The sequence below is a fragment of the Alosa sapidissima genome, chromosome 6, assembly GCF_018492685.1.
Source record: "Alosa sapidissima isolate fAloSap1 chromosome 6, fAloSap1.pri, whole genome shotgun sequence".
Classification (NCBI taxonomy): domain Eukaryota; kingdom Metazoa; phylum Chordata; class Actinopteri; order Clupeiformes; family Clupeidae; genus Alosa; species Alosa sapidissima.
The window spans coordinates 29,605,756-29,621,608 of record NC_055962.1 but is presented as its reverse complement, the minus strand read 5'-3'; the positions used below and the strand labels follow the sequence as shown (position 1 = coordinate 29,621,608).

Genomic DNA, 15,853 nt, shown 5'->3' with positions numbered 1-15,853 from the left:
GAGTTTTAAGATTGTCCACTTTGTCTTTGTCAGGGCAAAGAGTTTGACAAGTCAACATTAATGGCTTGCTAAATTACTAATATTTTCAGGCATGCCCTTAACATCTCTCTTTCTCTCTCTCTCTCTCTCCTCTCTCTCTCTCTCTCTCTCTCTCTCCCTGTAGCAGTGGCTGTGGCCGGACCTGACATGATGCCAGGACAGATCCCTGACCCCTCGCTGACGGCCGGCTCCTCCCCAGCCTGGGCCCGCTGGCCGGGATCTCAGCCACCACGCTCACTGACCAGCTCAAGTTCTCCGAGCTGTGCAGCCTGGGTGCCATGCTCTCGCCACTGCACTTCCTCACCAGGCACGGGAAGAGATCGCTGGTCCTCAAGGATGAGGTGAGAGAGAGAGAGCGAGAGAGAGAGAGAGAGAGAGAGACAGAGAGAGAGAGAGAGAGAGACAGAGAGAGAGAGAGAGTGAGAGAGAGAGAGAGCGAGAGAGAGAGAGAGAAGAGAGAGAGAGACAGAGAGTGAGAGAGAGAGAGAGAGAGAGAGAGAGAGAGACAGAGAGAGAGAGAGAGAGAGAGAGGAGAGAGAGAGAGTGAGAGAGAGAGAGCGAGAGAGAGAGCGAGAGAGAGACAGAGAGAGAGAGAGAGAGAGTGAGAGAGACAGAGAGAGAGAGAGAGAGTGAGAGAGAGAGCGACAGAGAGAGAGAGAGACAGAGAGTGAGAGAGAGAGAGAGAGAGAGAGAGAGAGAGAGACAGAGAGAGAGAGAGGAGTGAGAGTGAGAGAGAGAGAGTGAGAGAGAGAGAGAGAGAGAGACAGAGAGAGGAGAGAGACAGAGGAGAGAGAGAGAGACAGAGAGAGAGAGACAGAGAGAGAGAGAGAGAGAGAGAGACAGAGAGAGAGAGAGAGAGAGAGTGAGAGAGAGGAGAGCGAGAGAGAGACATAGACATCATTTAAATGCTCGGCAAAGTGCAAAGTCAGTCTATAAGCAAAGTTGTTGTCCATGAGCTACTAAGTAATACATTGGGTGAGTCTCTGTTCATCTGTTTGCATTTAAATGAACATCCCGTGAGAGAAATTTGGTCTCTACATTTATCAAAATCCACTATGTACTTATTGTGGTGGTGGCGGTTAGTGAAGTTCCCTCTTCAATGTAAAGCCCTTTGGGTTCCTTGATGAAGCGCTATATCAAGTTGATATTATCTGATCCCCACAACAAACAATCTGAGCAATTGCTTAAACTGGAGGGGCCACAAGTGGATAATAACATACCTGTAATGCCTGATCATGACAGGTGATAGCATGGGAAGTACCAGGCAGTTTACAGTATCCTCCCTCTTTGGTTATTTTCTAATGTGTGTGCATTGTGTTTGTGGAAACCTTTCACAGATGGAAGAAGAGGAAGAGAGGAGGAAGCGAAGACGAGAGAAAAACAAAGTTGCAGCGGCCCGATGTCGAAACAAAAAGAAGGAGAGAACGGACTTCCTTCAAAAAGTTAGTGAATTACTGGAATTCCTCTTGAATGGTTTTCCTTTGTTAACTTTAAATAAGTTGTTGAGAGCTCTTTAGTGTTTGTTCCCCATTCTAAATGTCAAATCCAAGCCAGTGGCTCCTGCTATTGTCCAACTTGTATGCAACTCTAACCACATGGCAGTAGCACAAATCTAATCAAGAGCTTTCATCCAAGGGATGGTCGCCAAACCATCTTAAACTGACTGAACACACAATAGAAATGATAAATTGCAAAACGAAAAAAAGAGAAAATGAGTGTTTCTGTCTTTGTGTTCTTAAGATTTCTTCAGATTGTAATCCTTATCAATTCTCTCTGTCTCTCTCTCTCTCTCTCCGCTCTGGTCACTCAGGAGTCGGAGCGCCTGGAGGTGGTCAACTCGGAGCTGAAGGCCCAGATCGAGGAGCTGAAGGTGGAGCGCCAGCAGCTCATCCACATGCTCAACCTCCACCGGCCCACGTGCATCGTGCGGACGGACAGCATCAAGACGCCCGAGAGCGAAGCCAACCCACTCCTCGAGCAGCTCAAGGAGAAGTGAAGTGGGGGAGAAACACACACAGAAACAGGGACAGAGAAACACAAATAGGACAGAGGGTGAACTTTTTTGTCGAAAGCAAACAAACCCAGAACTATTCCTACGTTGTGGTGGCAACGATCATACTGACAGTATAAGCCAATGGCCGGAGAGAAACCTTGGCGGGAGGACCAGCCGTGGGCTTGGAATGAAATCACCTCCCTCCAGGATGCGCACAGCCAAGAAGCAGCCTTTCAAGTCTCCATTGATACTCTTTTTGTGGACGTCTAGTGCCTCAGCAATATGGCTGTCAAACGTTACCAAGAGGGGAAAGGCAAGCGGTCTCAAAATGTAGTTGGGGAAACAGCACAGTGTGAGGTTCTAGTGCTGGCATGTAGGCCTGTGAATAGGTTATGTCATTCTTTTTTATTTAAGGGTACATACCATGGTAGCATCTTTCAAACTGGTCTATGTCAAGCAGGAGGAAAGTACAGCAAATGTATACAGTTAGTATACATTGTTGTCAGTTTTTTTTACATAAGTTTGCCTTTATAGTCTCCGGTAGACCAGATTAATGAGGACGCAGGCGTCATTAAAGCACATACGTAATAAATAAACATAGATATATTTACATAATGTTTACACTTTTTTGTTTTGTTTGTTTTTTTTGCATTGTACTCACAATTTATCAGTGTAATTCTTTTATACTGCTATGTATGAATGTTACAATATAAACTGTCACTTGATGTGATGCAATAAGAATCTTTTTTTACTTCTAGTTTGGTGTGCTGGTCATAGCAGTGCTGAATGAGTGATGCGAGTAACATTTTTTAAACCACTCCCAGAAGTGGCCATCATCTCTTTATTTGTTGTTGATAAATAGTATTATATTGTATGTATTTTTCATTAAACTCAAACCATATTCAAAATAATGTTTGTTTCAAAACAAGACTCATTTTAATATTTCTGAAGAAAGACTTATACAATAAAAAGGGGTCAGTGACAATAGCATTTTCACAGCATTTCCATAGATAATCTGTATTGGGGAATGTTATTTGTTTGAGTGATCTAATTTCTGGACGGCAGTCTCGGTTTAGAAATATTATTTCAAAACTGAAATGTCATTCTGCGGGACGCATTTTGTCACTGCTCTGATAGTGCCCATGGAAGGCTGATGACGACTATGACAAATCATCAACAAATAATCTAATTACTTCAGGACCATGGAATTACAATGCATTTTCAATTCTATAGATAGATAGATAGATTACTTTATTCATCACCATATGGTGTTACAGCAGCAATTAATAATATAAACATATATCACACATAAACATACATACAAGTTAAAAAATAAATACAATTGATATAGTCTCTGTTAAAGAGGTTGTAAACTGCATTGACTCTCAGCATAAGATTTTCTCTCACGGCACAAATGGGAGTTGTTGTAAATAGTTATGGCAGTGGGCAGGAATGATTTTCTATAACGCTCCTTGTTACAGCGAAGTTGGAGCAACCTTCAGCTGAAAACACTGTTGTTTGACCAGTAGTTCGTTCAGTGTTATGTTAGGGGTAGTTGATTCTCTTGTAGGCAAAGAGAATATAGAAGGTATCTTTCTTTGTGATAAACTGTCAGTATTCTGTCTAAGCCCCTCATGTGTCATCTCCATAGGTTATACCACAGATCCTTGATCCTTGCTTCACTTTAACCCTCTCTGATTATACTGCCTGATAGTACTTTTCCACAGAGAATCCACATGAATAATGACACTTGAAGGTTCTAGAGTTCTTGGTTGACATAATGCAACAATGACTTCAACATTCTTAAATTACATAGAGGCTTGTCACTCCTCTTCTGGGTCATCACCTAACCTTGCAGCGCAGATACGGTAGGCTCTATTTGAAATTCCAAAAAACAGACAGATTGTCACTTTGTATTATTTATTTTGACTAAAAATCTCAGTGTTATTAAACACTGTGACAGAAAGCTTTTGCACCTATTTCTTTATTAGTGTATTGTGTCATAGGTTTCAATGTCTCAATTTAAACAAATGCTTGTGATGTGATGTAATATCATTTCAAATAACGGTTATTCCACTCTGATTTCATTAGTCACTTCACTTGCATTCTTCAAGTGTTATATGAAGTATTATTCACACCACTCCCCATGGGCACTTGGATAAAAAGTTCTTATATATTGTTATAATGTATATGTCATCCCTGACGCAAGCCTGCCTTTTGGTCATCCAGTGGTCATTAAAGGCACCCTGCGTTGGCGGTGGGATACGGTTACAGTTGGCAGTGTGTTAATGAGACACATAGCGCAGGGGCTGAGAGAGGCCTATTCTTAGCACTCTGACTTGGGCCTCCGCTTTAGTGTGGGCTGAGGCGAAGCGTCCACTCAGGCGATGGCAGAAACGGAGCAGAGCATCAGCCTGGCTGGTATGCCGCTGCATGACGTCGACGCGGACGAGAGTGACGAGTCGCTCCCGGGGGACCAGGCAGACAGCGCAGATGCCGATGGCTGGGACACTGACCTGGAGGTGGACGGTAAAGCTGGCCTCTGAACGAGAGGGGATTTCTCTCTCTGACACGTTAGTTCTTAATATAGCTCTGAACATGTGTAGGAGCTGACAGGGCTGGTGAAAATATGACATATGCTCTTCCCCTGTGTGTATACAGTAACTAAAAAGGGAACATGCTGGCCTGCTGAAAAAAGGATGTCTTAGAAAGCTTAAATTCATTACTTGTACCCACTCACCTTTCTAGAAGAGAATGTTTACACCAGTAAGAACTGATTTCTCTAAAATCCTGTGATTCTCTTACCTTACTCTGTTCTTCACTTTTAATAAAATAGTCAACCACGTAAAAAAAAACAAAAGACCGTCTGTACTTTGTACTTAATAGCTTGCTTAATAGTTCATGAATTAGTAAGTACATACTTTTTTATTAGTGGATGTTGTTACAATGTTTGCTTTATTGATTGATTGATTGATTGATTGACACTTTATTGATCCTTTTGAATTTAGACTTTAAGATTAGAGTCAAGGGAAGTGACATGCATTAATGAACTTCCTTGAGGAGTACATAACATGACTAGTGTATATATACTGTAATGGGAGACCACAGTGTCGTAAACAGTTACAGAGTGCTGTAAATAAAGTGCTTACAACATGTTCTTGCCCTTTTTTGACAATTAGTCTTTCGCATGTTATGTCGTGCCCAAAAATCACATGTATTACACACGTCACACCACCCTGGCACATCTAGACAAGAAAACCTGCTATGTCAGGCTGGGGCTGCTATTTATAGACTACAGTTTAGCATTTAACACTGTCGACCCATCCAAGTTCATCCAAAAACTGCTAGCTGAGACCTGTGCAGCTGGGTTCTGGATTTCCTCACTAACAGACCCCAGCACATGCATATAGGCAGTAACACCTCTTCCACCTTGATCTTCAACACCGGCACCCCACAGGGCAGTGCTCTGAGCCCGCTACTGTAGCCTAGTCCTTGTTCACACATGAATGTGTAGCCAGACACAGCTCCGATATCATCATGAAGTTCCCTGACAACACCAACATTGTGGGCCTAATCACCAACAATGGTGAGATGGCCTACAGAGGGGAGTTAAAGGTGCTCTAAGCGATGTAATGCGGTTTCTAAGCTAAAACATTTTTTTGTCACATACAGCAAGATTCACCTTACCATCCGCTAGCCACCTGTCCCCTGAATACACTGTAAAAAATGCCGTCTCTGTGGACAGCCCAGGCTCCAAAAGCAAAACAGCAGCAAAAACAGCCTGGTCCAGCTTGGACCATGAAACATAACAAACTGTTCCAGCCAATCACCGACAAGATAAACATTCAGAAGAGTTTGCAGGGGGAGGGAGGGGTGAGCTAGCTCTCTGTTTTGTTTGAACGTCCACAGAAGTGATGATACCCAACATCGCTTAAAGCACCTTTAAGGCTGCTGGCAGAGTGGTGCCTGGACAACTATCTCAATGTCAGCAAAACTAAAAAGATAGTCATCAACTTCAGAAAATATGATACAGCTCACACCCTCATCTACATCCGTGGGAATGCTGTGGTGTCAGCAACTTTGGGTGTGTTCCTAAATTGCCACTCCGAGCACACTTAACCGTTTGTAAATTCGGAATTGTTGTGTGTTAATTCAGAGCTTCACACTCTCGGAGAGTCCAGAGTGTGTCAAATTGAATTTACGAACGTATTCTTTATATTCCTTGGAGTCACCCTTAGTGATGACTTTAAGTGGATAGAACATGCAGCAGCTGTTACAAAAAAGGTCCAACGCCTTAACTTCCGGGGGCACCAGCATCCTCCACACCTGTCCATCCTCACAGGGTGTATTATATCCAGGTATGGCAGGGGCACTGCAAGGGACACGAAAGCCCTACAACGGGTGGTTAAAAAAAACCTGCACAAATAACTATTAGACACACAGCTTGCATCTAGAACATCTCAGACACTGCTTCAAGAAAACAAGGCGCAGTATCATGAAAAACTCCAGCCACCCTGCACAGCCACTATTATGTTTTTTAGAATTAATTTAGATTAAGTTTTATTTAGTATAATTTGTATTTTAGTATATTTAGTATATTCTTTATCTTCTACAGTCCTTATTGCTTAGTTGTGTTTTTTATATTATATACTTTTAATTACTTTTTCTGCTGCTAGTGAATGTGTGTGTGTGTATGTTGTCTGTATGCTACTGTGACCTTGAATTTCCCCTAGGGATCAATAAAGTGTCTATCTATCTATCTATCTATCTATCTATCTATCTCCTCAAGGCAATCTGCATTAGGCGGCACAATGAGTTTAATGGACAATGCCTATCTCCATGCTCTGTGTTTAGTGTTGAGCCATAAGACTGCTTAACACTTAACACAATCATTAACATGCACTTGTGAACAATGAACTTTGTCAGTGGTATTCTTTTAGAATGATGTCTAATAACCAGTTGTTTCTGCAGACATTGGGAGAAGGAGAAAGGCTGGCTTAGCAGCTGAGCTTTACCTGCAAGCCTGTGAGATTGTGGGCGTTATCCCCGCCACGTCCTACCTGCGTAACCAGGGCAACTCCACCCTGAACATGAACCATCACGGTCTGGGGCCGAAGGGGACAAAAGCACTGGCCATTGCTTTAGTGGTAAGAGTATTGATAGGAAGTAGTGCTGCTGACTACATGGACTACTTTGTGAATGGGTAACTTAAGAACCAACAGCCAATAACCCAATAACAACTAAGCCACTAACCTGAGCTGCAAAATTTACAGATTAAGCACTATGTGGCCTGATATCACTTGTCAAGAAGTACCAACATTGACTCCTTCCGAGGAAATGACATGACAGGGAATTTCTACCTCTTTGTTCTTTTTCACGGAATCGACTTGAGTGACCGATGACAAAGTCCCCACATCAAACGAAAGAGTGTGAGTGTGTGTGTATATGTGTGTGTGTGCAGGGTTCGATTTGTGTAAAAAACAGAGGGGGGGATGATTTTGAATACGTTTGTAACCCCCCCCCCCCCCAAAAAAAAAAAAAAAATGAACGAACGATTCATAGCCTAGTAATGTCATGGCTAATAATAGCTTATATTAATTTTGCCACCTTTGTAACATTTTAGTTTTAGTTTACCGTGGTGTATGACTTTAAACAGCGAGTGTGTTTGGTATGATGATCAGCTCCTCTAATGCAGGGTAGGACTACGTTTTGACAAGCATACAAATTCACCTGGTTCTTGCCCCATCTGAAATGACTCCTCTACTTTTGCTGCCTCCATCCTTTCTGTATTTGTTGTGCAAAAAAACGTTGTATATGATGGCCCTGAAGTCTTAAGTTAGTGAATTGGCTAACAGTGTTAGTTGATAACCAAATAGCACATTGCGCTACACGCTGCGTACGTGCATCTCTCTCCTGCTGATTTGCGTTCAGTAGCCAAGTGCGTAATATTGCAAAAGTTGAAAAAATACATGTGTTTATTGTAGCCTACAGAAAATAAATAGCCTACTATCATACTGTCAGTTAATTAGCTACAGTGCAGTGAAGAGTTTGGAGAGTAAAGTTATACTTGCAACTTGAAGTTTTATGAAAATAATTTACGAAGCAGAACATAAAGACCATGGAGCTTCTATTTCTTGCAGCTGTTAAAACACCCGCTAGATAGTTTAAATACCCACCAACATTCGTTTTTGCAGTACAGATTATTTCTGAAAGTTATTTGTCTACTAGGCCTAGCCTACTGGCTGATTTATCAAACGAGTTCTTTCTCGTTCGTCCTCCGCAAACTACAGGTGTTTCGGTAGAGAGCCATTGAATAAGCGATGCCAAGCAATTTCTGTAACACTTTTTGTGACATTCAGCAAATATCTCCTCATTTAATGTAAGTTACTTCGGACAATTGGCCTACGCTCTACTCTACGTGCAGTTGTCCTCCATCTCAGTTGCATCAGTTTTGTAATTTTGAAGGTTCTAAAATATGAAGATATGCTTCACTGAATCCTTCTCGTATTCTTTCATTTGTCCAGCTAACTTTTCCATTGAGACTAGCCATTTATGATGGATTACACACTCGACATTCTGAAATGTCCTGCACGATCAAGGCCAAATTAAGTTATCACGCAGCCACTGTGTCAGCACAGCAGCATGAGTGCTGACGGTGACGGTGCGTTTTGATGTCAGATTATTATGTAGGCTAGCCTACTAGACTGTTCTCACGTTGCAGCGCTTTACTTATATGAAGTAGCATTAATCAATATGAAGGGCAGAGGGGGATAAATGTTGTCCCCACCGGGGATAAAAATAATTTAGCAGAGGTAGGGATAGGAAAACCAGAGGGGGGGAAATCCTCACCCTCACCCTCACCATCCCCCCCTACAAATCGCACCCTGTGTGTGTGTGTGTGTGTGTGTCTGGTGTGGTCCAGTACAAGGACACCATTGAGCTGCAAGCCCTCGTGGATGAAGTTGTCTATTATATAGTGACACTCTGCACTCAAGCACCTGGCACGCTGCCCACAGCTCTATCCCTGGTGGGCACAATGTAGGTCGCTACCGACGCTTCACTTGGCAACGCTGCCTCGCGGCACTCTCAGAGCGGCCGGAGCATGCCAAGGTGACTAGCCCTGGCGAAAGCCTGCGTGAGCACATCTCACATTGTTTGCGCTATAAGGAAGACAGCCTAGCTCACTATGCCACATAGCTGATGTCCCTGACAAGTTCATGGTTTCAGTTCCTGTTTTGGCAGACACCTTTATCCAAAGCTACTGACAGCAATAGAATAACATTTTGAAAGCTAATAAAATTTGAACATGTAAACTACAGAGCTACAGGTAGTCACCTCACTCCCACTTTCCCTCCCCCACTCTTATTCTCTCTCCTGCTCTCCATCACTGGCTCGATCTGAATCTGGGAAAGGCGACAGATAGTGTAGAGATATTGATGATATACCAACACCTCACCTGGTAAAGATGATTCAAAACAAGCTAGAATGACCTATAGGAAACCACTAAGGCCAAGGTAAATGGGGGTGAAAACCATTCATGGCATCAAATCTGCTCACACACAGGAACGCAGAAAACAATCCCTAGTGAACTTCAAACACAGCAATGCATTTCTCACAACTTTGCTCTTAGCACCAGTTCTATGAATGGAGATGATGTGATGTATGCCATTGGCCATCATCTGCCAAGGCATTGGTGACAGCACTGTCTTAACAAGTGAGATCAGGCCGTTTTGCTGTCTGTGAAAGGCGCCACCCAGTGGCCAGGAAAGAGAGTGGTACCTGGTAAATTGTCACAGTGCATAATGATTTACATAACACAACAAGGCATAACATAGTTACAGTAATATTTGTCTCTGTACCATTTTCTTCATGTGGACATAAATAAATAAAATGTGTGTGTGTGGCGGGGGTTGTTTGTGTGTGTGGCGTGTGTGTGTGTGTGTGTGGGGTGTGGATCTTTCCTTCTGTTCATATCTGGGCAAGTCCCTTCCATTTCTTACAAAAGAGGCATGTAGGTATGTGGTTGGTGGTCATATACTTTTTATTGGCCCACTGAAAATAATTCTTTGATAGGTTTTACAAATGGGGAGTAAAGGGGCAAATGCAGAACTGTACACGGTACTCAATGCACAAGTGCACACTTGAACAGGTAAACAATAACTTACCTGAAGTCTATTTGTAGTGCTAAGCCTCAGACTAATTGGTGTTCAGTTTTCTCTATAAGTGTTTTCAGGTATGTGTGTGGATGTGGGTTTTACCAATTACCAGATGTGCTTGCATTTTGAATAGAAGTGTTTTCCCAATGATAACAGGAGAATTCACTTTTGAACAAAGTGTCGAATGTAAGAAATTGTGTGTAGTGTTTCGTAATAAGTGTGTTGCAGAATTGCAAACGGTGCAAAGTAGAAAATGTGTTTAAGCTATGGTTACACAGTGTTTAAGGTATGCTACAAGAAGTTTAGGTACTGGGCCTTTGGTCTAAGCATTCGTTTTTAGTGTGTAAGCAATGGGCAAAAATTGTAAATACAGTCTATACTGTTATGCCAAGCATGTATAAGATGACATGTTATGACATGTCAAGATGCATGTTATCTATAGTTGACATAATGTTGGAAGTGGGAATGGGGTGTGAAATGTCTGGTAGGCTTATCACAGTGCAGTGTACATTCAAGTACATAAATAAATCAGGCTAAGGTGCAGAATGTGACAAGCTTACCAGCTTTAACGCTGAGCAATGTCTGCTATCTTGTGTACAGTCTGACATACAGATTACAGACCTGGAGCTGGAGGATAACTGCCTTCTACCAGAGGGTGCAAGATACCTGGTGGAGATGCTGAAAGAGAACTTCACCATTCAAAGGATGGTATGGGAATACCTGAAGAGATACCTCCAGCTACTAATAATTATACCTATCAACTCAAATCTACATCAGAGTGATGTATTTATTTAAAGAGAGTGAGAAACTGAACAAGTTTTTGCATTAGTACACAGAGAAAATGATGTTACGTAAATATGTTTTCAATCCTCCACAAGAGGGCAACAGCAACCTTTCTTAAAGCCATAGGGCTTGTTTAAAGATGGATTGTCCAAGGCACTCTTCAAAAAAAGTTAAAAAAGCTTTAATAAATAGGCTTAATCATAGTTGATCATAATGATTAACTACGATTAAGCCTATTTATTAAAGCTATTTTAACTTTTTTAGAAGATACATATCATTTTTCTACCAAAGAGCACCTTCACAAATACTTTAAGTTACCAGTGGTACTACGCCGCAGACCTCCAAACTCGTTTCACAGGGTTTGTTGTTGTTTGTTTGTAGGCTGTGTGGGAAAACTAACCACTATTTGTCATTTTTCTAGAATCTCTCCAACAACAATCTCCAGGCTGCTGGTGCTAAAAGCATTGCTAAAATGTTGCTGGAAAACATCGCAATCAAAACACTTGCATTGTCAGGTGCTCTATTAAGCTTGTGCATATGAATGTCAGATACATTTCGATATATTTTGTTCAAATAAGTGCTATGAATTGTGCGGTGACACTGAGTATTTGGTGATACGTTTTAATAGGAAATGGATTCGTTGATGAAGCAGCCAAAAGTTTTGCAGATACCTTAGCAGTAAGTCTGACGTGTAAAAATGTAGATTCTCATAACCAGTTTTGTGGGGCACATTTCATGCTTCCTTCCCTCTTCCTTTTAGAACAATTTCCAGGTGAAATCCCTGGATCTAAGCCATAACTGGTTCTGTGAGACAGGTGGAGAACACCTAGGCCACATGCTGGGTAAGGGAATTTCTAAGCTATTACTCAAAATGTAGGCATTTCAGAAACAAGACAGGAAATCCCAGCCAGTAATAATGTAAACACTTCCCTAAGACAGGAACTAAGTTCAAGCATCAGATTTGGCCCATGTATGAAGGAGTCTAATAAATGTCCATTACATTACATTACATTTGGCTGACGCATTTTTAACCAAAGCGCCTAACAACATGGTAAACAGTTTAAGTTTTAAAGCAATTCTCTCAACAATTTAAGACAATTTAGAAAAGGTAGACACATGTCCACATGTCCTCTCTCCTTATAGCCAGTAATGAGAGTCTGGAGACCCTGAATCTCAGCTGGAACTGTCTGCGCATGAGTGGAGCAGTGGCACTCTGCAATGGATTAAAGGTACGAGGAACCGACAGCAGTCCAAGCTTCTATTGGGTTGGATTCCAGTGAACATGTGGCCAGAGTGGCAACAGACTGTTATAAACAACAACACTGCATTTATATAGTGCTTTTCAAGGCACCCAAAGCACTTCAGCTGTGTATCATGGGCAAGCAATGGGCCTGAGGATTGTTGGTCTGGCACATTTCCATTGATATTGCACAACACTTGTTTGTCAGGAGGACTTTAACCATATCATCAGCACTAGGCAAATTATAAAGATCATCCAATTAGAACACATGGAACCGGTTATGTGGTTGGCCAGCAACATTGCTCAAAAAGTTGCCTCATGCTTCTTCACCTTATGTCAGAGTTAGAAGGAGCAGTGTCTAGTCTGTTTGTGTGACTGGACAATGTCCAAGAATCACATAATTAGTCTGTAACCTACAATTTGTGCTGCAAATGTAACAAAGTTCACAAGAACAAACCCCCACATCATGAAGACTAGAGACACAATATAAAAGCCCAACCCCTCCACAGGTGAACGTGACATTGAAGCACCTGGACTTGTCCTACAACGGCTTCGGCAGTGAAGGAGCGCAGGCACTAGGGGACGCCCTCCACCACAACAACACCCTGCTCTCACTGGACCTGTCCAGCAACCGCATCACCTACGAGGCCCTGAGGCTGCTGTGCCACGGCCTGGCCTTCAACGACACCCTCAGGGTCCTGCGGGTAGGCTAAGCCTGTAGATGGGCACTGAAGGCCTCTGCTGTTATTCACCAGTCTGTGGGTCTGTGTTAGACTTGTCTTTTTAGTAACACTCACAAGTTCACGAAAAATGTCTGCGGATTATCATATTGATAAGAATATGTTTCTTACAACATTAGATATTCTATGGTAATGTCACATGCATGGCTATGAACTCTGTATTTTGTATTACATTATGTTTGACTTGCATTACATTAGGGTCTAAGTTGACAATGATCTTATCATAGGCTAATGTTTTCCCCCCTGCTGATTTTGTTACATCTCCTTATCTTGTCAGTAATGAATAATTCTCACTCACTGCTTTATACTTTTCTTACAGTTTTTTTCTCAGTTTTGTGCCATTTATTTATTTTCCCATGAATGTCTTTTTAGTTGCTTCACAACCCAATAACATCTGAGGGAGCCTTACTGATGCTCACCACTGTTAGAAACAACTCAAAGTCAGCGCTGGAGGAGATCAACATATCAGTAAGAGCATGACCTCTAAGCCACACTAAAGCCATCTTCCCTATTCTACCTACAGTATAAATGTAACATGCATAAATGTACATATATAGAGTCATTAGTTTGGTGTGTGTGTGGAAATAGACGGTCATGGTGAGCGAGGCCTTTGTGGAGATGCTGGAGAGCATTCAGCAGGAGCATCCAGTGCTGGATGTCCGGTACCTGGGGGTCACCGGTGCATTCACCCGAACGCGTAAGGTGGATGCCATGAAGGTCATTCAGGTATTCACAATCCCACTTCTCTCATCATATTGCACAATAGGTTTATGTACAGCATGCGGTGTGTTTATTTTTTGGTCTGTTCTATAATATTGTTTCCATGTCCTGTGTTTTGGAAACACAAATGCGGTATGCAGTGGATGGTTTATGGTTATTTGTCAGTCTTTATGGGGTTCATTTTAAATTCGGTGTGGAAAGTAAAAGAAAAAAAGAAAAGGTTGGACTCATAATTTAAAAAAGTCAGCAAATGTCCTCATTACTTCTTTCAGCATTTTCTTGAAGGACGCAAGCAATGCCTCATTGATTTCTTTAAGAGCATTGACAAGGAGGGGACCATGAGAGTCCATGCTTCAGACCTCAGGAAGGCTATACAGGTTTTTATGTTAATTTCTAAATGTGACCTTCAGGCATACTTGATAATTTAATTTTTCAAAGAAATGCTTCTTCAGAACTATGGAAATGCTATAGCCTGCATAAACATTCTATTAGGAAGACAAGTTGTGTAACTAGTCATGTATGTTTACATAGCAAGCAAAGATGCCTCTTGACAGTTTCAACATTGAGGTGTTGATTCAGAAACTGGATGTGGATAAGACTGGCTTGATCGATTACAGGTGAGTCTGCTTTCTTAAGGTAATAACTGGCATTACATACAGAATGAGCAACAAAGACGACACATCTGCAAGGTTTAATTAACTAAACTGTAGATTATAGTGCAATAGTAATTCCATCTAAGTTTTTCTATCCTACAGTAGGCCTATCTCACATATTTACACACTTTTTTAACATTTAGTCTTACACTATTTATTGTTGTCTTGTGTTTTTAAAATGTTCAAATTCGGACTTCTCATACACCAGTTGGAGTTGCAACTCTATCTTCGTTGTTTGCTCTGCTTACAATGACAGTAAAGTCTTTCTAAAGTATGTACTGGTACATTCTGAGAGGTAAAACTTATGTTGAATTTTATAGTTTTGTTTTCTGCTTTAAGATGAACCACTTACTTTTAGTTTCACAGGACAGTTGTAGCTCTGAAGCAGCAGCCACAGTCTACTTGATCCGGGACAGACAGTAATGATGTACAGCTAGGGAAGATCAGAGAGCAGTTTGGTGAAGCTAAAATGAGTAAAGAACGTCCACCAAAAAAGTGTCTCGTATTTATTACATAGTTTCAGACATGGTTACGACAGCAGTTTTTACGAGTCATTCTATTTTTCAGTCAGGATTCCCTAATAGATCTTCATTTGGATTTTTAGTACTGTTGAGATCTACTTCAAAAGTCAAAATTACATTGTTTAGAGTTAGACAACTGCTTCCAGTACTTCTAGTCTAAATCTATACCATTTGAATTCTCAAAGTGTAGAGTTTGAAGCAAAAGAGTGGAGTGGGGTCTGAGGAAAAGGCAGGCAGCCTGAAGAAAGTGACCTAGGAAAGTTTGTTCAAAATAGAGCTCTGTCTTCTAAGAGAAATTTTCAGTTTATTAAAGAAATCTAATATTGAGATGACTGAAATCAGTCGGAAATCTAACATTGACTACTAAAATAACATAGGTTTGAGATAAGTGATTCACTGATAGTTTAACCTAATCTAAGTAAATAACCTAATGATATTTGGCTTTACTTTTTATGCAAAACGGACCTACAAATGGCTTTTCGGAATTACAAATACAGCTCCTGTGTCCTGCTGCAACATGATCAGACGTCATGTTTGATGTGACACCTGCACACTTGCAGATGAAATACTGTACACAACACAACCACTCAGAGCTAAAGAGCTATTAGGCCATGACTGCAACCCATTTACGGTTGGAACGTCATATGAGGAATGGGGTTCAAAGGCTTTTTCGAACCCTCCCTCGCCAAGCTTCCTCAGTCATGGATGTGTCCCCTCTAGCCGGAGGGGCTGTAGGATAAACTGCAGATCTGCAGATGTTGATTCCAGATGCTAGCCATCTATACCTCTGAAGTTTCTAAATGGTTCATTTACATCTCTTAAAGATAAGTGCACCATAGTAATGTCCCATGTGTGCGTTTCAGATTTCAGTGAAATTCCTTGTAAAATTCTGCAGGTCAATCAAAATAATTCATTTATCTGATTTATTCATAATTGATACCATTTGAGTGCAGCGGCAGGAAACAAAGCAAACATTTTGGACAGTGTTTTAACTGGTACCTGATCTGG

General features: G+C 41.5%; 2 protein-coding genes and 1 long non-coding RNA gene across 3 annotated transcripts; 2 read left to right on the top strand and 1 right to left on the bottom strand.

Annotated features, from left to right (window-relative positions):
• LOC121711874 lies at positions 1-10,710 on the bottom strand. The gene is made up of 3 exons (XR_006032475.1): positions 10,698-10,710; positions 5,099-5,107; positions 1-76 (listed from the first exon to the last, which is right to left on the bottom strand). It is a non-coding gene; the product is annotated as an uncharacterized LOC121711874 (long non-coding RNA).
• On the top strand, positions 181-2,943 carry jdp2b (Jun dimerization protein 2b). Its single transcript, XM_042095739.1, is given in 4 exon segments — positions 181-226; positions 229-380; positions 1,377-1,481; positions 1,850-2,943. Coding segments are annotated over 4 exon segments (483 nt in total). The 5' UTR covers positions 181-186; the 3' UTR covers positions 2,036-2,943.
• Positions 3,830-14,838, top strand: LOC121711872 (leucine-rich repeat-containing protein 74A-like). Its single transcript, XM_042095738.1, has 14 exons — positions 3,830-3,900; positions 4,389-4,561; positions 7,004-7,179; positions 10,789-10,896; positions 11,393-11,486; positions 11,600-11,649; positions 11,732-11,813; positions 12,115-12,200; positions 12,721-12,915; positions 13,324-13,419; positions 13,540-13,677; positions 13,944-14,048; positions 14,203-14,288; positions 14,683-14,838. The coding sequence occupies exons 2-14, from the start codon at positions 4,420-4,422 to the stop codon at positions 14,699-14,701; spliced, it is 1,377 nt and encodes a 458-aa protein (XP_041951672.1). The 5' UTR covers positions 3,830-3,900; positions 4,389-4,419; the 3' UTR covers positions 14,702-14,838.
• Positions 14,839-15,853: the final 1,015 nt, after the last annotated feature.